General features: G+C 51.4%; 1 protein-coding gene and 1 long non-coding RNA gene across 2 annotated transcripts in view; one reads left to right on the top strand and one right to left on the bottom strand.

Moving 5' to 3' along the window:
- Nucleotides 1–2,480: 2,480 nt before the first annotated feature.
- CDH26 (cadherin 26) overlaps nucleotides 2,481–21,033 on the bottom strand; it is a 43,896-nt gene continuing 25,343 nt past the window's right edge. Inside the window, exons 10-18 of the mRNA XM_006929597.4 lie at nucleotides 17,357–17,499; nucleotides 15,284–15,523; nucleotides 13,749–13,970; nucleotides 13,077–13,207; nucleotides 11,391–11,468; nucleotides 9,709–9,807; nucleotides 7,964–8,017; nucleotides 5,556–5,630; nucleotides 2,481–3,499 (exon numbers count right to left, since the gene is read on the bottom strand). Of these exons, the coding sequence (XP_006929659.1) occupies nucleotides 3,353–3,499; nucleotides 5,556–5,630; nucleotides 7,964–8,017; nucleotides 9,709–9,807; nucleotides 11,391–11,468; nucleotides 13,077–13,207; nucleotides 13,749–13,970; nucleotides 15,284–15,523; nucleotides 17,357–17,499 (1,189 nt within the window). The 3' untranslated portion in view covers nucleotides 2,481–3,352. The remainder of the gene's footprint in view (nucleotides 3,500–5,555; nucleotides 5,631–7,963; nucleotides 8,018–9,708; nucleotides 9,808–11,390; nucleotides 11,469–13,076; nucleotides 13,208–13,748; nucleotides 13,971–15,283; nucleotides 15,524–17,356; nucleotides 17,500–21,033) is intronic.
- On the top strand, nucleotides 3,385–5,165 carry LOC123384247. The gene is made up of 4 exons (XR_006594997.1): nucleotides 3,385–3,525; nucleotides 3,666–3,803; nucleotides 3,905–4,048; nucleotides 4,457–5,165. It is a non-coding gene; the product is annotated as an uncharacterized LOC123384247 (long non-coding RNA).

Consider the following 21,033-nt stretch of genomic DNA (forward strand, 5'->3'; position numbering starts at 1 on the left):
GGCAGAGAGAGAGAGAGAGAGTATCCGAAGCAGGCTCCAGGCTCTGAGCTGTCAGCGCAGAGCCCAACGTGGGGCTCGAACCCACGAACCGTGACATCGTGACCTGAGCCGAAGTCAGACGCTTACCTGACTAAGCCAGCCAGGTGCCGCAGAAACTTTTTAAGTCATGTACACAGACTTGAGAAAAACCTTGTGGTGAGAACATCCATGAATCATGTCAGTCGGGGAAAGTGATCATACATAATACAGACCGGCATCCGAAAGGGAGAGGCTGTATGCCTCGTATGTGTCGCACAAACATCATCTCTGCTGGACACCACGCCCCCCACGCTCGAGACCTATGAAAATGGTCAAGATCTGAAAAAATATTGCCTTCAAAACACACTGAGGGAGCAGCAAAATTAAAATTAAATGTCTAATTAAGCATCTACAAAATATAATACTTTGTTCTCATTAATTGTTAAGTTCAGCATTCATGAATTTTTCATCGGTATTTTATTACTTTTGAAAACAATTAGTCGCAGAGTCTCTCATAATGCAAGAATTCACAAGTATACGCAGCTGCCAAGATTTCATAACCAGTAGTAAAGGAAGCAAGCTGCCTGTAGCCAAAAACAAACTTACTTAAAACCTTTCAGAATTTGTATGGCAGTGTGTCTGTTTTTAACACAGGCTGTGGACACATCTTCAAATGTGTGATACGGGTGCGTATCCGCCTTACGCGCCTGGGTGGCTCAGCCGGTTAAGCATCTGACTCTTGATTTTGGCTCAGGTCATGATCTCAGGGTCCGCGAGATCGAGCCCCTGCGTTGGGCTCTGTGCAGACAGTGCAGAGCCCACTTGGGATTCTCTCTCTCTGCCCCCTCCCTGCTTGCACATCCTCTCTCTTTCTCTCAAAATAAGAAAATAAACTGAAAAAAAATTTAAAACACAAAATGCAAATGTTTGATACGATACGGAGTTTCCACTAAAAAATGCCTTCACCAAGGGTTGGCACACGTTAAATATGTTTGGCTTCGTGGGCGTACAGCTCTACCGTGACAGCACAAAAGCAGTCATAGATGATACACAGACACTGCAAGAACAGAACTGTGTGCTAATAAAACTTTATTTACAAAGGCAGATGGTGCACCATGTCTGCCCCACTGCCCTGGTTTTCTGGCCGTTGCCTCAGATCCAGGAAGGTCTAATGACCACCTACTGATCCTGGCAACAATTCAGTCTCAAAAGGCGTAGTTTTCTAAAAAGTTACTTTTATCCCTAATTACCCAGAAAATGTCCTGGACTCTCTCCTGAATCAGTGAAGCATTCGCACAGCTATCGTACACACTCAGGTGCCACGTCGATGTCCCAGTGTTTCCGAGATGGTTTTTCTTCCTCTTCAGTTACCCGGAGCCCTAGGTGATGAGGGAAGTAACCACGTACAGACCCTTGAGATTTCTTTGAAGGAAATAGTTCTTCAGAAAGAAGGGGAAGTTGTAACCCTGAGTCAGCTGAAACTGCTTAATGTAATACTTCACTGATTCCACAGCCAACGTGTTTCTCCTGATTCTTCCCGGGGCGCGAGAGGGCACGGCAAAAGATGGTGCCCATCAATTATATACTTTTTTTTTTAATTTTGGCCCTGGGCTTTTAGATAGCCAATGTATTTATTAAGGTGTCCTGATAGCACTAGCCTTTTGCTGAGCAAAATTACTCACACAAGAAAACTATCTTGTTTTTATTCTGTTACTATCAACATCATCATACTACTGTTACTCTACTGCTTGGCGGTTCGCTTCTCTTGGTCCTTTCTTTTGTTGTTGTTGTTGTTTTTTGTCTTGTTTTGCTTTTTTTTTTTTTAATCTTTACTTATTTTTGAGAGAGAGAGACAGACAGAGCGTGAGCAGGGTAGGGGCAGAGAGAGAGGGAGACACAGAATCCGAAGCCGGCTCCAGGCTCCGAGCTGTCGGCACAGAGCCCGATGCGGGGCTCGAACTCACAAACCGCGAGATCATGACCTGAGCCGAAGTCGGGCACTCAACCAACTGAGCCACCCAGGTGCCCTGCTTCGTCCTTTCTTTTGTATCAGTTAACATTAGATTTGCCCAGGAGTGGCAGAAAATCCGAAAGAGCTGCAGCTTAAACAAGACATATTTAAATCTCCCTCATTTTGAGTCCAGAATAAGGTGGTCCAACGATCGGTCCAGCGGGGGCTTCCTCGTGTGAGGAACATGCATTCACTTCTGTGCCACACATACATCTGTTACCCAGACAAGAGAACTCTTTATAGGGCAAATGTCCTACTATTTACATTTTTTAAAAGAATTTTAAAAGAAACTGCCCTCCCCCACACACACACTCACACACACACACTTAAACTAGCAGTAAGTAGACAAGTGAAAACTCAGTTTGGGGTTTTTTGTAATATTTCTTTTTTTTTTTTAAGTTTATTTTATTTATTTTAAGAGAGGGAGCAATAGGGCACGAGGGGTAGGGGCAGGGAGAGGGAGAGAGAAGCTTAAGCAGGCTCCATACTTAGCACAAAGCCCAACTCGGAGCTCGATCCCACGACTCTGGGATCATGACCTGAGCCAAAATCAGAGTCAGGCACTCAACCGAATGAGGCACCCACGTGTCCCAAGTTTGAGTTTTGCTTAAAGATAAAATCTAATTGGAATGTATTCGTTCCATGGCTACTAAATTCTGTTACATATGTATGTAAATTCTTTCATATGTAATAAATACAAGTTAAATTATACCTATTCATGCTTTAAAGTATGTACAGCTTATAAAGTGATAACCATAATCCTTTGTCTTACGATAACATATTTCTTTACTCAAGAAGTGCAAAGGAACCAGTATTTGTTTTTTGACCATCACTAAAAATACTGCTCACAAATATTCCAAAAACATTTCCCTATTTATCTACTTTTTTTACTTAAACTGAAGCAGAATCATACTTATAGAAATAAATAATCACTAAAAACTATCTAGTTTACATTTTCCCCCAGTATTAACCTGTTGTCACAAAATTGCTGGCTAATCTATAAATTATCGTTTCATTTCCCCTCAGAGCTGGGCTGTTAACAGAAGGAGGGAGCCTCTCTTAAAAAAAAAAAAAATCTGACAAGTCACATTTATAAAAAAGCATAACCTGTTGTTTTGCTTTGGCTCAAGACGCCTGGTCTGAAAATATCAGAATCCAGCCTCACAGTTTACCCTTAGTTGAGGACTAGGAGGAGGGTTGGGGAGAAGAAAAGTCCCTTGACTAGCATAGCAGGTGAACTCCCTTGCACACCCTCCACGAACTATCCCAGTTGTCCACAATGGGCTATTTTAGGCAGGACCACCAGACTCAGCATACATTTCTTCAAGCGGAGCAGCCTTTGAAGCCCGAGTCCGGTTCCGAGCAGGCAAGAGAACTGAGGCTTTCCGCTCCTTCGCACTCTCCCTCCTCCGCGTAGATGTGAGGCCGGTGACCAGTGTCACCTGCTAGGGCGTCAACGCCACAGAGCTTCTGGAGAAAAGCCAGGGGAACAGAAGGTAAGTGCCAGGTTCTTTCACACGCCGTCCGTTTTCTCCAGGGTCCACGGGGGGCCGGGGGGGTTGGGGAGGGGAAGGGGGGGGGGACTGCCCCAGTGCAGTGTTAATGGCGCGCTGTTCTTTGTCCCCGGCTGTCTCAGAAGTTTCTACAGACGCAGAAACGGCAGCCGAGGGGAAGGAGACCACCCTCCCGCTCCCCAGCTGCTCTCCTGGAGGGAACCGTGGTGAGCCCGCGGTCTGCGCGTCCTGGCTCCCCCCCCCACGCCTTGACCCCTTGGGTGAGCCTCGCCACCCGCACCCCGATGCCCCCCCTCCTGGCTCCTGCTGCCCCACCCCCACCTGCCAGCCTCCACTGAGCAAACTCCCACTCATCCTTCAGGGCCCAAGGCCTCTCTCTGCGAAGACTTCTCTGGCTTGTCCTGGCCCGAGAGACTCACTGAATGTTTGCCGGACAGACTCCCACCTGCTTCCTTTCCAGCACCTCGGGGAGGGTGCCGTCTGGACCTGAGCCACGTCAGCCCAGGTGGGAGCGGGTTTAGCGGCAGATCCTGAGAGGGCGAGCTCACAGAGGGCACGGGGACGCTCAGAACCAGAGGGCCCAGAGCCCGAGGAGGAGGCGGGAGGCGGGAGAAGGCCGGAAAGAGGAATGGAGGGGTCCTGGACACCATCCCTGTCCCCAAGCTCCCCGCTTCCTGGGGCCCACGGGAGCCCCTCCCAGGCTCTGTGTTCAGCGGGAGACGCAGCGTCTCAGCCCCGTGTCCACGGGCGCCCACAGGTAGGCCCCTGCCCGCGTCCGCTCGCTCGGGGACTGTGGTCACCGTCTGGCCATCACCCCGGGGGGCGGGGGGGCGGGGGAGGAAAGGAAGCGCCTCCAGCCGGCGACGTGCACAGGCTCTGCCGAGGCCTCACCAGTCCCCTCACGTCCCCCCAGGGGCGCTGGAGGGATCATGAATGACAACCCGCAGCGGGGTCCGCGCCGTGCGCCGTGCAGGCTCAAAACCCCCGAGGCCGACGACGCGGCAGCGGCCCCTGGGCCCTGATGCAGCGATTTCAGAGGCCCCGCAAGATCAACAGCTCATCATCAAGCCCCAGCTAAGGTAGGAGGCTCATCGGGGAAGGAACCAGGCCTTTAATCTGCTGTCTTCCTCCACCGATTCCACCGAGCACAGCGCTCCGGGCTCGTACCCCACACAGGCCGCCTTCCTGCCTGGAGGATGGAGGACGACCCGGGCTGGACCCAGCGGGCGGGCACCTTTGGCCCGTCCCCACGGCCCCCTGGGTACAGCTGTGTGCCACTGGGGGCTGCCAGATGCCACGTGACCATCCCCAGGTGCCGGTGACTCTATCCGCCGGGTGTGCAGTGAGCCGCTCGCTCGGGTCTCCCTGCAGGCGGGCGGATGGGGGGCCCCCTGGACGTTGCTCAAAGCTGGGGGTGGTCAAAGGAGAGGGGCCCTCGGCGGCCCCCAGTCCAGCCTTGGGTCTGAGCACCTGTCACCCGCTCTGTCCTCCATCCTTGGCCACCACGTGTCAGGCGTGACGCGGCCCTGTCCCCACAGGGAGATGGGCAGACGCTGCGGTCTGGGTGGCCCATTCCCTGTCCTCCCCGCCCGCAGCGGGGCCGATGATGCCTCGGGACGCAGCCAGGACCGTGCGGGACACTCGGCCCCCTCCCAAAGGCGCCGGGACCGTGTGCCTTCACTTCCAGACTTGGAGACATAAAGTATTTGTGGTTTTGTCCGTCCGCTGGGCTAGGGAGGGACCACGCTCCCTGTGGCCTCGGGGCCTCACCGAGGTGCGGAGCTCCCACCCCAGGGACTGGCCGGGCCCCAGAGGGACCTGACACAGGGCAGGCCCCAGGCGGTGACTGTGGAGCGCCAAGGTCTGGTTCCTCAAGCCACAGTGGCGCCGCCCTGCCTGCCACCCATCCTCATGGCCAGGGGAGCATCCCTCGGCTTCACCAAACAGGGTCCGGGGACCTGGAGTCAGAGGCAGAAGCGGAGGCCACACTGACAAAAGGAAGCCTTTCCCACCTGGCTCAGGGTCTCCGCCATCGTCCCCGCGCTCGCTTCCGGGCATCGTCTGGGCACCACGGCATCCCGGTACACCTGTGAAGCCAACCAGCAGAACCCCAACACCAGTGAGGGGGGCCCTTCACCTTCCTGGCCTCCGCTGCCCGGCAGGGACAGGGCCACCTCCCAGCCGGAGGGCCACCCCAGGGACTGGCAGGCCAAGGACTGTGGGCACACACGTCCCCTATTTGAGCGTTGGGAGAGAGGGGAGGCCCGGCAGGTGCCGATGCTGGACCTTTCAATGCAGCGGCTCTGGGGGGCTGGGGAAGGGAGCCCCGGCAGGACCAGCCAGCAGGCTTTAGGTAGGTTCGCAAACTCCGTTCAGTGAGCAGATGATTCTGGAAGAGCTGGTCCTGGCTCTCAGTGGTGGGCGGGCACCCTTCACTCACTTGGCAAGTGTCTGCGGGTCTGGGGCTTTGGGCCTGGCAACGGCTGGGGCGCCGCGGTGGGGAAGCGCGCTAAGCCCACAGCTTGCACAACCGAATCGTGGGAGTCGGGGCCGCTCGGGGCCAGGCAGGCAAGGCGCCTGGGGCACGAGAGCAAGGCGGCCTCGCTCCCGTGCTCACACAGGTGCAGGGGAGCACCTGAGGGTGAAGAGGAACAAGAGTGAGGCGCTGGGGAGCAGCGGTGAGGGGGACCCCGCCCAGCCGGGGCCAGGGAGGCCTCTCGGGAGGAGGGGGAGCGGGAGGAAGGAACACCAGGGCCACCGAGGAGGAGGGCCTTCCGGGTGGAAGGCCCCGCAGAGGCCCGCAGTCCAGGGAGAGCACGGAGAGACTGGAGCCCGAGCGGCAGGTGGAGGCCAGGGGTGAGCGGAACATCCCAGAGGACCCTGGGCCACAAGGCTGCGGGCTGTTTCCCAAGTGCGGCGGGAGGCCGTCGGGAAGTTTTAAACTGGACGCAATTCCATACGATTTGTGTTTTAAGACACTGACGTGACTCCCGGCCATCCCTGAGTGCAGGGGTACTTGTGACGGTCCAGAGAAGCGTGTGAAAAATGGGAAAGTCTGGGACAATCTCATGTACATATAAAACCTCACATGTCCACATAGGATATAAGTTGTACAAGTTCATGTGTAACACACACACATGTATACACACACACACACCCATCTACACACATATCTGCCTACCTGCCACATCACACCGACTGACCTGAACTAAACTCACTTAGTCAGAGAGCAAGTGTGGACGGCTACAAACAGTGCTGAGGACCCGCGGCCCCGACGAGGGCGCTGGCTGGGGATGCTGTGCCAGGTTTGGCTCCTGGAGATAGAGACCTCTCCTGCCACCCGGGCCCTTCACCAGGCGCTCACTGGTCGGACACTGGTCCTTCTCCGTCTCCAGCGAGACTCGGGGCCATTCTGCCCTAGCGCAGACAGCATGCGCCCCCGCCCTCACCAACAGGACAGCTTCCCGGCCTCGCACTGAGTCACTGGCTTCAGCCTGTGTCCCCGGGGCCACGACTCCCCCAGGACACTCCAGCGAGAGTGCTTGAATTTCATTTTAACTATGTGCACATTATTTGAACATATTATTGAATGCTATTTTTATAATATAATGGAAAATCGTTTACGTCTTTTTAATTGAGTCCTCCCCCAACATGTTCATAAAAGCAAAAGTGTCACAATTTGCTTTCATGAACTTGGATGAAATTTTCATCTCCTGTTTGCTTAATCAAAGGAGATATTGATATTATACGTCGATCTACCTAAAAACTTAATATTTGAAACTGCCTGTTGGCGTCAATTCAGATTTTCTTGATATTTTAACAACCAATTTACAACATTGTGGGGCAATGAATCAGGTGCTGGGATAACATGATTTTGCATTCTTCACCCACAACGTCGCGCTTGTATTTTTGGTTTTTCAGCAGAACCACTGCTTCCACTGACTGCTCTGGCAATGGGGCTACGTTGTGAGTGTCCGTATACTCGAAGTGGGTATTAATAAGAAGCCTCCCTTATCTGTTTTACTTATAATGGCATTCTTCCCAGGATCTTAGGTGAACAGAAGAATTTTGCTGCTAGTAAGGTCTAGGAACAAAACGAACCAGAGGGCCTCTGGGGCCCTCTTCGCTCAAAACTTCTGTAAGCCTGTGAAGAGGATTGGAAAAGAATATTCGGGCCTTGGCCAAGTTCTTAGCAACTCGGCAGCAAAAGGAATTTGCCAGGGACTGAAAAACTCTATGCTTCCAAGTCTAGATGTGTGGTTTTTTTACTTATTTCGAATTCATTCTCCACACTCACGCCTCCTTTTCGTTCATTTGGGTGTTGGGCAGGATTTCTCAAATTTCCAATTTTCAGGGCTTTCCACAGCTGTTAGCAAGGTAAGGGAACCCTCTCCCTGGTGACACATCCATCTGTACTTACGGGAGTAGAATATTTGTTCCTCGTGCCTCTTGGCTCAAAAGGCATGTCACAACCCTTAATTTTAAAAAGGATGAAAAATACATAAATCAGTAAAGGAAAAGTAACACGGATGGAACGTCTATTGGCTTCATATTAATTTTCCAAGGATGCAAACGTGTAACGAGACATTCTTGCAATCACATTGCTTCTAACTTTTGTACTACAGGTATAACAATTCAAGTGATGGCAATGTTGTTGTCCATAGCAAAAATCCACAAGCCAGCTACATGGTGCTTTGTGGAGATGGAGGATGAAAACGTGAGATTTTCAAGGCCCATCTTTGGTCTAGGAAGGCCCAAGGAAGGCTCGCTTTGCGCCATGGGCGTAGGCTCAACATCTGCGTATGAGGCACATTCATCCCTGGGACCCAGAACCGGCTACACTTTTTGCAGGGCCCGCTGCAAAATGAAAACGTGGGCCCCTTGTCCAAACAGTAAGACTTTCAAGGTGGTGACAACAGGGCTTTAAACCAGGCACGGGGCCCTTGTGAGCACAGGGCCCCGTGTGACCGACCAGGTCCAGGCCCACGAAGCCAGCCCTTCCAGGGTTAGAGGGGCACGTTCACAAATACACAAGCCCACTCAAGGATGGGTCCACGGCATCATCTTTGTGCAAAAAAGAACAGCACGTTTTTATCTTAGCTCAAACACAGCCTGAGAAAAGAGAATGAAATGATAGAGATCATGAATTCTTTTACAGAAGTTTTCCATCATAGAAATTGTGGCTTTTTGGACCTTGAATACCTCTTTTAGTTGTCGTCAAAACTGTACATTTTTGGTTAAAGTCGTACCTAGTTATGCTGGTGAAGTCCAAATAAGGTCTCTATTTGAGACCCGTATTAGTAGTGTTGTACCGGGGCACGTGGGTGGCTCAGTTGGTTAAGCATCTGACTCTTGATTTCAGCTCAGGTCATGATCTCATGGTTCCTGAGTTCAAGCCCCACATCGGACTCTGCGCAGACAGTGTGGAGCCTGCTTGGGATTCTCTCTCTCCCTCGCTCTCTGCCCCTCCCCCAGTTGTGCCTGCTCGCTCTCTCTCTCTCTCAAAAATAAACATTAAATACAAATTTAAAAACAATAGTGCTGTACCAAAGTCAGTTTTCTGGTTTTGATAAAATGTTATGGTTGTGTTATCTTTGGGGGAAGCTGAGTGAGAGTGTACACAGAATCTCTCTGGCCTATTTTTACAATTTCTTCCAAGCCACTTGATTTCAGAAAAACCACTTTTTAAGGCCCCTCGCCCAACATGGGGATTGAACTCACAACCCTAAGATCAAGAGTCACGTGCTCCACTGACTGAGCCAGCCGGGCTCCCCCCCCCCCAAGAAAAATCATTCCAAAAATTAAAGCAATAGTTCTAGAATTTGTACATAGAAGGCATGAAGACACGATGCAGGAGGATGTCAGGGCTCAGTCAGCAGGAGGGCTGAAATGTGATTGGGGCCAAAGCCACATGTTTGTAATCTTATGGGTTATCTCAGGTACCCTTGGATGGACACAAGAAAATGTATTTCTTTGTGGGTGTTCTAAAAAGAAGCCTCATATTTGATCAAAACTATCAAACCACAACTCTTAACAGCCAACAATAACCATAGCTCGTTAGGTAAATGAGAAGGTTTTCATTGTGTTTGTTCTACCGGCAACACAGAATCTTCTACAAGGGCTGCCTCTCGAGGGAGCCAACTGTCAAACATTAGGAGTTCTTACCGCAACAGGCGGTGAGCTTCTGTGATGCACTGAAGTCCCCAAGACAAAGTATTCCTGCTCTGCTGTTCTTGACGCAGGTGCGAGCACGTCGTGTGCATCCTGGGGGGCGGGGGAGGCGGATGTTGATTTACTCGGAAGACAACGCATTTCCCTCCAGCTGCAAGCAGAGCGCGCGTGTGCGTCCTTCCGCACCTTTCCCTCGCACTATGCTCATGTGCAGATAGAAGCTAGTGTGAGGAGAAGGGGGGTGGAAGGGGAGAGAAAGGTGGAAAAATGCAAGAGCAGAGCTGGGGACAGAGCAGGTGGCCCACCATGACTGTAGGCGGGGACTGGAACATTCCATCCGTAGTGCTGCAGATGCCCAAAAACCAAGGGTGTGCGTGCACAAGACCTAGCCAGTGACACAGACCAATGAAACTGGATTCAAGGGTGGGGCTGTCGGCAATTTCCGCTTTGGGTGTCTGTTATTCTGTTAGGCCCTTCGATGGTGAAACAAAATTTCCAAGAGAATAAAGCAGGGAGTGGATCTTAATGGTGGCTTTAACAAAGCTCATGCTTTGCGGCAGATTTTAACCTATCAGGTTACCCAATAAATCATACGTGACACCTTGACTGAGGGAAGGTGTGTGAATGGCACTGTATTTAACCCGTCACCACAGGGGAAGTTACTATTTGCAGGACTTTCACTTTCTGGGTGGAAGGAACCCAGAGGCACATGGAGAAGCAGAAGCGGCAGGCCTCGATCACCCTCCCCCGGGGGTTCTGGGAAAGAGTCAGCGGGTGGGGCCTGCAGGGTGCATGCCTAGGACACGCTCAATGCTTCTGGCCTCTGGAAGCTGACAGGCCCCCCGACGCAGCTCGCACGGTATCGGTGTGCAAGGTGTGCAAGAGAGAAGGGGCAGTCGTCCTCCCCCAGGGGCATGGATTGGTGGGCGGGACGCCCGTGGACCGGCCCCTGCTCACCCCCAGCCAAGCACCTGCTCAATAATTTATGGCAGCCCGGATTAACTCGCTGTCTTTGAAGTGGGATCATCTATCACGTAGAGAAGGGAAGATTTGGCCGGTTTGGGAACACGGGTTTAAATGACGTTGAGTTGCAGGGTGAGACGATGTTTCCCCCTCCGACTCCTCATCCACACTCCTGATGGCATCGGGGGCGGGGGGGGGGGTCTCCACCCGGTGACAGCGTGGCTCTCCCGTCTCTGCCTTCTTCAGAGACCTGAGCCTTTGGCAGGTGGCGTTTTCTACCCAGAGTTACGGGGTTCTAGTTCAATTCTATCTACTTTCCACTTCTCGGCTCTTGGTACAGGTAAAACTAGTTTTTTGTTTACCATTGAAATATAGGATTTCCTGTTTAAAGAAACGTGCTTTATCCGGACAGAAATCCACTGAGAGAAAGAAATATTGTAAAAAGGACACCGGCACGGGTGGCATGTGCGTGTGGCAGAAGGTCGTGAAGGTGGCACCGCTGAGGCTGAAATCTGGGCGTGGGGTCACCGGATGCTGCTGACCTGTTAGGCTGAGTGGAGTCACAGGGCTTTGCGGGTGAGGCAGGGGGCAGGCAGGCACGGAGCGGGCTCGCAGAGGGGCGTGAGGGATGTGGGCTGGGGGCTCCCTGCCACGGGAACCCTCCACAGAGCCACCCTCCATCTAAACCCAAGCAGCCGATGGGCCGTGCTTACCTGAGCACCGAGCTCGGCCTCCGCCCCCGCTGTGTTTAGCAACCGGACTGACATCTGATCCCTGACATCTGGCCTTCCCTGTGGGCACACGGAAAGAAATATGACGGGGTTGAAATTACAGACGGCAGAAATAAAGGCAGAGAGCAAGGAGTAACATCCCAAACACGGATCAACACCCTCACAGGAAACGTCCCGACTCTAGAAAATACACCTATCCCGTAAATCCAGACAATGGCTTCGGAACTGCTGGTCAGGAGGCAGAGTTTCTTGTTCTGTGTCTCACAGGAAATGATGGTGAAAAAGACTGTTTTGATGGGGCCTCAGAGTCCAAAGCTCATTCTCTTCCAAGGCTCACGGCGACGTTCTCGGGGTCCCCGGGGTTGGGCCCTGCTGTGTGTACTGGAGAGTTTGTACCATACCTCCTGCCTTCTCGAACCCACCCCGGGAGGGCTCAGAGCAGTCCTTTGTGGGCGCACAGGCAGGTGCACCCACATCATGGCCCAAGGCGGTCGCTTCCCTTTCCCTCACGCCAGGAAGGAAGAGCAAATGTGAGAAGAAGCCGAGGGGTCAGGGTCACCTCCAGCTAATCCAACCACCCATCACTTCTGAGAACATCTCCCTGTTTACTCAAGCACGTGGCCAAAGTGAATGGGACTGTCTTTTCCCAAAAACGTCTCACTTGGCGCGACAAGTCTCTTGTCCCAGGAGAAAGTTGTGGGTGGAGATCCGAGACGAGAGCAAGATGGGGCGTCCCGTGGCCCCCGCGCAGGAAGGGTGGTGTTCCCTCCGCGCGTTTCTTGGCTTTCGGTTTTTAGATCAACCACCACTTCCAGGTGAAGTGAGGCAGGAGAGCTCGCAGCGCCTTCCTTGCGCTGCCCGGCCGACCCCAGCCCAGGGCTGCTGTGACGACACCCAGCAAGGTCAGCGGCGGCGGCGGCAGCTTTGCAAACCCAACAGTCACCTGCCGATCGCCTTGTGCCTTGGGGAGGGTGAGAAGCTTCCACGGGCAGGTCTTGCTTGATCCACAGCCGGTCTCTAAGGTGGACTTTGCCATCCCTGGTGCGCAGGTGAGGACGTGAGGGTGAATGGCGCGCTCGCTGTGACGAAGCGAATGAGAAGTCCCTGCCAGGCTGGTGAGCTCGGTGCCCAGCCTCGGCCGGGAGAGGGCAGAGGGCCGGGTTGTGCCTCACCCCTGCCCCAGGCGGTTCACGGGTGAGCCTCACACACTCTCCATCTAGAGAAGCTCCACGCGGCAGACACCGTCTGCCTCTAAGCAAGGCTTCTGCACCTCAGCGCGGCTGGCACCTCGGCCAGCCCCCTCCCTGCCCTGTGCACTGGAGGACATTCGGGAGCCGCCCTGGCCTCCCTCCACCCCCTGGAAGCCAAAAACACGTCTCCCCAGCCCAACCCGTTACGACCATCAGAATCGTCTCCGGACATCGCCACGCGTCCCCCGGGGGGGCTGAATTGCCCCTAGTTGACAATGACCGACCTAACGCAAGAAATCGGTGTAGTTGAGCTGGACAATTTTCACGGGATTTTTTTTTTTTTTTTTTTTTTTTTGCCCATTTTCCACTCAAACATGCGTGAGTTTGAAGAGATGAGAGAAGGCACGATGAATGGGAAGGTGTGCCTGTGAATTGCGGACATCACCAGCATGAAACACGACGCGTGAGGCCCCGTTACCTGGGTCGAGATGGCTTTGCTCTCATCGTTATACATGATCAGCGTCTGCTGGCCTTGGTCACGTGGGACAGGCCGTCCGTGCCCCGTGGCTTCGGAGCCACGATAGCACCGCAGCAGGAACAGCAGAGCCACTACAATGAGACCAGGCAGGACAATGAGTCGGACGGGGGTTCTGACGGGCTCTGGTTCTGATAACTTGCGACTCGGCCATGAGTGGACACGGCCAAAGTGGGCCGCGATCGTCTCTGTAGCTGTAGGACTAGTGCAGCGTGGGGCCCGAGCAGGTGCCAGATCACTATTGGTTGAATCGATTCATACCATGCGATCGATAATATCGTCCTCGTCAGCCTCCTCCCAGCCCAGGAGCCTAGATATCTGTACACTGTGGCCCCCGGCGTTACTGCAAAGCACAGCGTTCGTCTACGGGCTCCGTTGCTATCAACAGCCGCCGGCTGAATAGAAGCTGCTCTCGCCAGACAGGCAGCCTGTCCGACCAGGTCGGGAAAGTCTGATCTGAGTCCGTGACTCCGATGAGCCTAGGGGTCATTCTCAAGGCATCCCACTGATCTCTGCCATCTTCCGCTCCCCGCCCCGGAGGGAGGACTCCACACTGCCGGCTGACAGGCCGGGGAGAGGAGCCGCATCCCGAGGACAGTTCCGCAGACCACTGACCTGCTAGAGCCACGAACGCTGCAAAGGGAGGGACCAGGGCCCCCACGAGGAGCCCAGCTCCTGTGACCGACGGCTCCGCACATGTGACTCCATCAGGGCAGGAACAGACCCTCACGTGGACAGTCTGCTTCCGGGAAAGTCCCTGTTTGTCTCTGATGAAAAGTGGCACTGAGTAATTCCCAGGCGGGAGGCTTCTCAACATCCAAAGTTCAACTGACCGACCTGCAAAAGGAAACGGACCTTGCGTGCAACTCACTCGTTCGTTTGCTTATCTGCTCAGCAGGTATTTACTAACTGCCTACCATGCGCCAAGGCTCTGTACAAAAGTTAGCCAACTTGGAAGTGAGAGGGAACAGTCACCAAGACCACCCCCACTTGTGACACCTGCTACAAGTTCGCAGCTTCTCAACCAGGCTCAGGTTTGAACATTTTCTCCAAGGACCCATAGAACTCACTGAAGGCTGTGTGCTCATAGTTATGGTTTATCACAGCAAGCGGATAGCGATTAAAATCAGTCAGGGCAGGAAGCACATAGGGCAGAGTCCAGAGAAGTATCCGTGGAGTCAGGACGGTGTCACTTTCTGTATCTGTCAGGACAGTGTGACTTCCCGCGTAGGTAAGTGACAACATTCTTGGAGCAAGGCCAACCAGGAAAGTTCACTGAGCCTTGTGTCCAGAATCTTTCTCAAGACTCAGTCATGTAAACCTGGCCGGCCACCCGTACGGCTGACCTCCGGCCCCAGCATTTTTGGAGATGGCCGGATGCCCACAGGACCCATAGCGTCCACCCTAAATCCCAGTGTTCCTATCCGATTGGCACAAGACCCCAGGTAAGCAGAAACACTCCTTTCAGGCAGGACGTCCCAAGGGCCTAGAGAGCAACTCCCGGAAGCCAAGGGCAAAGGCCAGAGCTCTTGTGGGAAAAAGTTCAGTGTTTCCCTACACACTCTGGGTCTGGGAACCATAAACATGAGCTCACAGTGGCAACTAAAAGACATGCGCCATTCTGCAGATACGCTGCTAGAAGCTCAAAAGAGAATGTTGACAATGGATGCCAGTGGTTCCTCCCGGTAACAGCACCCCCGTTTTCCTTTGGGAGAGCCGCACCTCCGGAACCCTCAGCCCAGGTGGGTCAGGAGGTGTAAAGCCCAGATCCCAGCATGGTTCTGCGTGGACTCGGAACCAGCCAGTCCACATACCTGCCCTTCCCAACTCCCAGCAGGCGACCCAGGTCACACAGTGACATACGTCTTCTTGCCAGGTGCTAGGATGGGTCCTAGGGACTCCCGGAAGCCACCCTGCCACCCCAGAGGAGAGCCTGCATGCAAAAGAAGAAACCCGGAGAAAGGCAGAGCCATAGTAAGGACAGACATTGTCCAGGGATGTCCCTTGAGCACCTAGACCCAGTTCTGCTGGAACACAGGCTTACCTGGCATCTTTCTCAGTTACATAAGCCAATAAATTCCTTTTTTGCCTGTGTCTGTAAGAGTCAGGTTGCCTTCAATCCTTTGTCCTTGGCCAGAACAGATACTCACCCCGACTTTCCCCCAATTTCCATGTGTCTTCTGCATTTCCCCACAACTTGTCCAATTCAAACGTGAACGGGTCTGCGAAGGGCTCCAGATCTCCATCCTCCGCTTCCAGGAGGAGCGTCTCGTTCGCCGCAGACTCACAGACCTCCATGTATCGAGAATGCGGATGGAGAGCGGGGGCGTTGTCATTGATGTCGGACAGGAAAAGCATCAGGGTCCCCGTCCCGGTCTGCGGTGGGAGGCCTTGGAACACAGGGATTCCAGACAGGGTTGCTCATTAATGAAAGAACCTTTTCCACTCACACAAATCCGTGGAAAATGAGCCCTGCCGCCCTCCGGGGAAGAGAGCCGATCCACAGAAAGACTGACTCCATTTCCCTTTCAAAGTCGTAAGCTTTACAGTAGGTGTTTGACCTGTCTTCCTGCTTTTTGGAAAATTTGGAATCTCTGGGAAGGGTACGTGAACAAAACGCTTGCCACCCAAAATCATTTGTAGAACCAGGTGGGATAGAATCATTCGTTTTTCTGGGTGTCGATCATGCCAGGCATCAAGAAGGGGGTGGGACAGGAGTGAAACGGTGTGAGGTGGTGACGGAAATGGTCTGTATCTTGGCCGAGTCCACATCAGAATCCTGGTTGTCACTACAGTTTTATAGTGTCAGCCACCAGGGGACACCAGATAATGGGTACTCTGGACCCACTACATCATTTCTTCAGATCCCTGGAAGATGGACCCCCTTTCTTTCTCCTCACTTAAGACTGATTGGGGGATGCCCGGGGGCGGGGGAGGGGCTCAGTCAGTTAAGCATCTGTCTCCCGATCTCAGTCCATGATCTCACGGTTCGTGGGATCGAGCCCCACATGAGGCTCTGCACTGACAGTGGGGAGCCTGCTTGGGATTCTCTTTCCACACCCCCTCCCACTCAAAATGAATTAAAAAAAAAAAAAAACGATTGGGCACACAGATTTAATATCTTCCTAACCTAACCAACATTCTACTCATTAATTGTGCAAATGGGATATACACCTACATTTCCCTTAAAACCTGGGTTTGAATTCACAGATTTCCTTCAAGGCAATTAACTAAAGTTATTTGAAAGTTGTGATTTATTCAACTTTGGTTTCTGCAGGTTTTTTAAAATTTTTTTTAATGCTTTTATTTATTTTTGAGACAGAGAGAGAGCATGATCAGGGGGGGGGGGCAGAGAGGGAGGGAGGGAGACACGGAATCCTGAGCAGGCTCCAGGCTCTGAGCTATCAGCACAGAGCCTGACACGGGGCTCGAACTCACAGAGTGTGAGATCATGACTGAGCTGAAGTCGGACGCTCAACCGACTGAGCCACCCAGGCACCCTGGTTTCAGCAGGCTTAAAAGTTCAGCCATGGGAGATCAGAGACAGTAGTGTTGTAACACGCTCACAGAACTGCCCGGCCAGGTTTATGACAAATTTGTCCCATACGGTCACACTTGTCAGAGCTTATAAGCCATTCCCAGTACAGAGACACTGTGCTAAGTATTTATCACCCACCACCGGCTTTGAGAAAGAGCTAAAGAGCTGCTTTATGTCTAGATGGAACAGACACTGGGTCCGATGGTGGCTTCCTCATCGACTCAATCATCTTCTGAAGGAATACTGCCCCTCTTCCCATGGCATTTGCCTCTAGTCTGCCATTTCAAACATTATCATCAAAAATAGTTGCCAGTATTAAAAAAAAAAAAAAAAAAAAGGAGGGTGCGCCTGGGTGGCTCAGTTGGTTAAGCGTCCGACTTCAGCTCAGGTGATGATCTCACGGTTCATGAGTTGGAGCCCCACATCAGGCTCTGTGCTGACAGCTCGGAGCCCGGAGCCTGCTTCCAATTCTGTGCCTCCCTCTCTCTCTTCCCCTCCCCTGCTTACACTCTGTCTCTCTCTCAAAAATAAATAAACATTAAAAAAAAAAATAGGTGCCAGTACCTGCGTAATGATAAAAAGATTTACAGTTTTCCAGGTTGGGCTGAAAGACTGTCACTAGAATTATTTTCCCTCAGGAAGCCAGGAAACACACCTTCCCGCCTAATTTTGGGTCAACACTTACCATCGTCAATAGCGTGAGCAATGATTATGTAAAAGCTATCATTTACGTAAGGAGATTCTCGGTCAATTTGCTTCCTGGTGGTGACTGTTCCTGAGAGTTCATCTACTGTGACCCAACTTGCCGGGTCACGAACCAGTTTATACCTTGTAGAAGGAAACACACACGATTTTAAAGAGTAAAAAGTTACATCAAAAGGCAAATCAAAATATATCACGGCAGACACAGATTCTATCGCAAGTAATGTGGGAAATTGTAAGTGAGCTCAAATAGAATTTGTCCTTTTGTGTCTGGCATATTTCACAGAGCGTAAGGTCGACAAATTCATTCATCCATGTTGTGGCATATTACAGAATTTTCTTCCTTTTTAAGGCTGAATAACATCCCATTATATATATATACCCCGTTTTGCTTCTCCACTGACCCGTCAGTGAGCACTTGGGCTTCCTTGGCATTTTAGCTATAGTGAATAATGGAGCTTTGAGTGTGGGTGTACAAATATCTTTTCGAGGTCCTGCTTTGAATTCTGGGAGCATATAGCCAGAAGTGGAATTATGGGTCACATGGTGTTCTACTTTGAATTTTTTGAAAAACCACCGTCCTGTTTTGTGCAGTGGCTGCACCGACTTCTATTGTCACCAACTGTGCACAAAGGCTCCAATTTCTCCACATCTTCGCCAACACTTGTTTTCTGGCTTTTTGATAGAAGTCATCCTAATGGGCGTGGGCTGGGGTCTCGTTGTGGTTCTGAATCGCACTGCTCACATGATTGGCGATGTTGCGTATCTTTTCACGTGCCGACTGGCCATTTGTAGATCTTTTCTGGAGAAATGTCTGTTCAAGTCCTGTCCGCTTTGGGACTTGCTTGTTCTTGTTTTTCTGTTGCTGAGTTATAGGAGTTCTCTGTATATTCTGGATGTTAATCCCTTATCAGATACAGGACTTGCAAGGACTTCCTCCCATCCTGTGGCCAGTTTTTTACTCCATGAATAGTGTCTTTTAGTGCACAGGATGTTCTGATTTTCCTGAAGTCCAATCTGACTCTTTTTTTCCTTTGTTATCTGTGTTTTTGGTGTCACATCCAAAAAATCATTCCCAAATCAAGGTCATGAAGCTTTTCTCCTATGCTTCCTCTAAGAGTGTTTATTGATCTTGGTCTTACATTTAGGTCCTGATCCATTTTGAGTTAATTTTTGTGTATGGTATCAGGTGACCTGTTCGTGTATTTGGATCTTCATGTGAGTTTCTTATAGATGGCATCTAGTGGGACCACATGTTTTTTTTTTTTAAGTGATTTATTTATTTTGAGAGAGAGAGAGAGAGAGTGCATGAGCATGATAGCATGTGCAAGTGGGGGAGGGGCAGAGAGAGAGTGAGAGAGAGAATCCCAAGCAGTCTCCATGCTGGCAGCAGAGAGCCCAACTTGGGGCTTGATCCCACAACCCTGGGATCATGACCTGAGCCGAAATCAAGAGTCCGACTCTTGATTCAACCGACTGAGCCACCCAGGCGCCCCTGGACCATATGTTTTTATACATGCTGTCGATCTCTGTCTTCTGATTAAAGAGTAGAATCTGTAAATGTGTAAAGTAATTCTTACAGTAAGTCCCTCATCACCTTTCTCGTTTCCTGTTATGTTTTCTGTGTCCTTGTTGACATTTCCGTCTTGTTTACACATCGTCTTTGGACTTCCTCCACAGCTTCCTTATCTCTGGAGCGTTTTTAAGATAGCGGTTTTGAAGTCTTTGTCCCACCCATCTGCCATCAGGTATTTTTCGGGAACAGTTTCTGTTGATCTATTTTCTTCCCTTTGAATGGGCCTTAGTTTCCTGTTTGTTTATGTGCCTTGTGATTTTTTTTTTCCTCGAGCACCGGACATTTGCATCTAATAATGTGACGATTCTGGAAATCAAATTCTGCCCTTCCCAGGGTTTTCTGACTTTCCTTACTGTTTTTATTTTACTTTATTTTCATTTGTTTGTCTGACTATCATAGGCTGTCTCTGTGCTGAGGCCCAGCCTCTCAACCTCAGGCCCTCTCACGCCTTTTCCCTGAGACTTTCCTTGGGTGTGCGTGGTCCCTTTCTAACTTTCCTCCTATCTGTGCTTCATGTGGACTCTCCTGGCCTTTAATGTCTGGCTCCTGAAACAGGAAAAGGCAAAAAATGAAGAGGGGGAAATAAAGGCATCGGACCTTCAAATCCCCTGAAGGGGGGAAGGGATTTGTAGCAATGAGGGTGGGGGACCAGAAACAATGGCCACCTGCCTCTTCGTCTGTACCTCTGGGACTGAAAGCAGCAATCAGTGAGCAAAGCACGCATCCCTGACATTTGGAGGCCAGAGGTTTTTGTGCCCACTCTGGCTCTTGCAAGTTGTACACTTGGCTGTTCCAGGAACACGTGCTAAGAGCTATAATTGACCAAAATTAACCTCGGTTTACCACCCAAGCCTTTCCCTGGGCGTTGCAGCCCTTCAACAGAATCCAGAGTTCCAAAACAGGTACATGAGACAGATTCTTCTAGCGCCCTTGTCGGTGGGGAGGCAGATTCCTGCTACTTCTGACGCCGCCATCTTCCTAGGGATTCTGGCAACTTTCTTTGTAAAAGCAAAACACTGAGCAACTCAAGTGCACACCCACAGATGAACGGATGAGCACAGTGTAGTCTATGCAGACAAGGGAATATTACTCGGCCTTGAAAAGGAAGGAAGGTCCGGAACACGCTACCGGGTGGACGCACCTGGAGGACAGTATGGTCAGCGACATGAGCTGCCAGGAGACAAACACTGTATGATTCCACTTCTGTGAGGTTCCTAGAACAGTCAAACCCGTAGAGATGGAAAGTAGCGTGCTGGTCGCCAGTGTCTGGGAGGGGGGCAGAGAGGGGGGGAGGGAGGTTCTTGTTTCATGGGGACAGAGTCTCAGTTTTATAAGATCAACATGTTCTGGGAACGGACAGCGGGGACAGTTGCACAACAGTGTGAATGTATTTAATGTCAGTGAACTTAAAAATGGTTAAAATGGGGGACACCTAGGTGGCTCAGTCGGTTAAGCATCTAACTCCCCTGATTTTGGCTCAGGTCATGAGCTCACAGTTCATGAGTTTGAGCCCCAAGTCATACTTACGCTGACAGTGTGGAGCCTGCTTAGGAATCCCTCTCTCTCTCTCTCTCTCTCAAAAATAAATACGTAAACTTTAAAAAGAAAAAAAGAGGCCTCCTGGGTGGCTCAGTTGGTTAAGGTTCTGACTCTTGGTTTCAGCTCAGGTCACGATCTCACACTTTATGGGATTGAGCCCTGCATGGGGCTCCGCGCTGCTTGGAATTCTCTCTCCCTCTCTCTCTGCCCCTCCCCACCTCTCTCTCTCTCTCTCTCTCTCTCTCTCTCTCTCAATAAATAAATAATAACCAAACAAAAAAATGGTTGAAATGGTAAACTTTGTGTTAGATATATTTTACCACAATTTAAAAAAACAACCCCTTCTGTTGCCAGTTTACAACCTTTAGTAAAAAGGGAGATCGAAATGCACAACAAATTATTTTAATACAAGAAAACCCGTATGAAAGCGATGTATGCTAAGTGCAAAGGAAAATGAGCAGGTGAACCCCACCTGGGGAGGGGGGCACAGAGAAAGCTATGGAAGGAAGGTGGCATTGAACCCGGGCCAGCGGGCCTCCGGGCGT

Source organism: Felis catus, chromosome A3 (genome assembly GCF_018350175.1).
Source record: "Felis catus isolate Fca126 chromosome A3, F.catus_Fca126_mat1.0, whole genome shotgun sequence".
Taxonomy (NCBI): Eukaryota; Metazoa; Chordata; class Mammalia; order Carnivora; family Felidae; genus Felis; species Felis catus.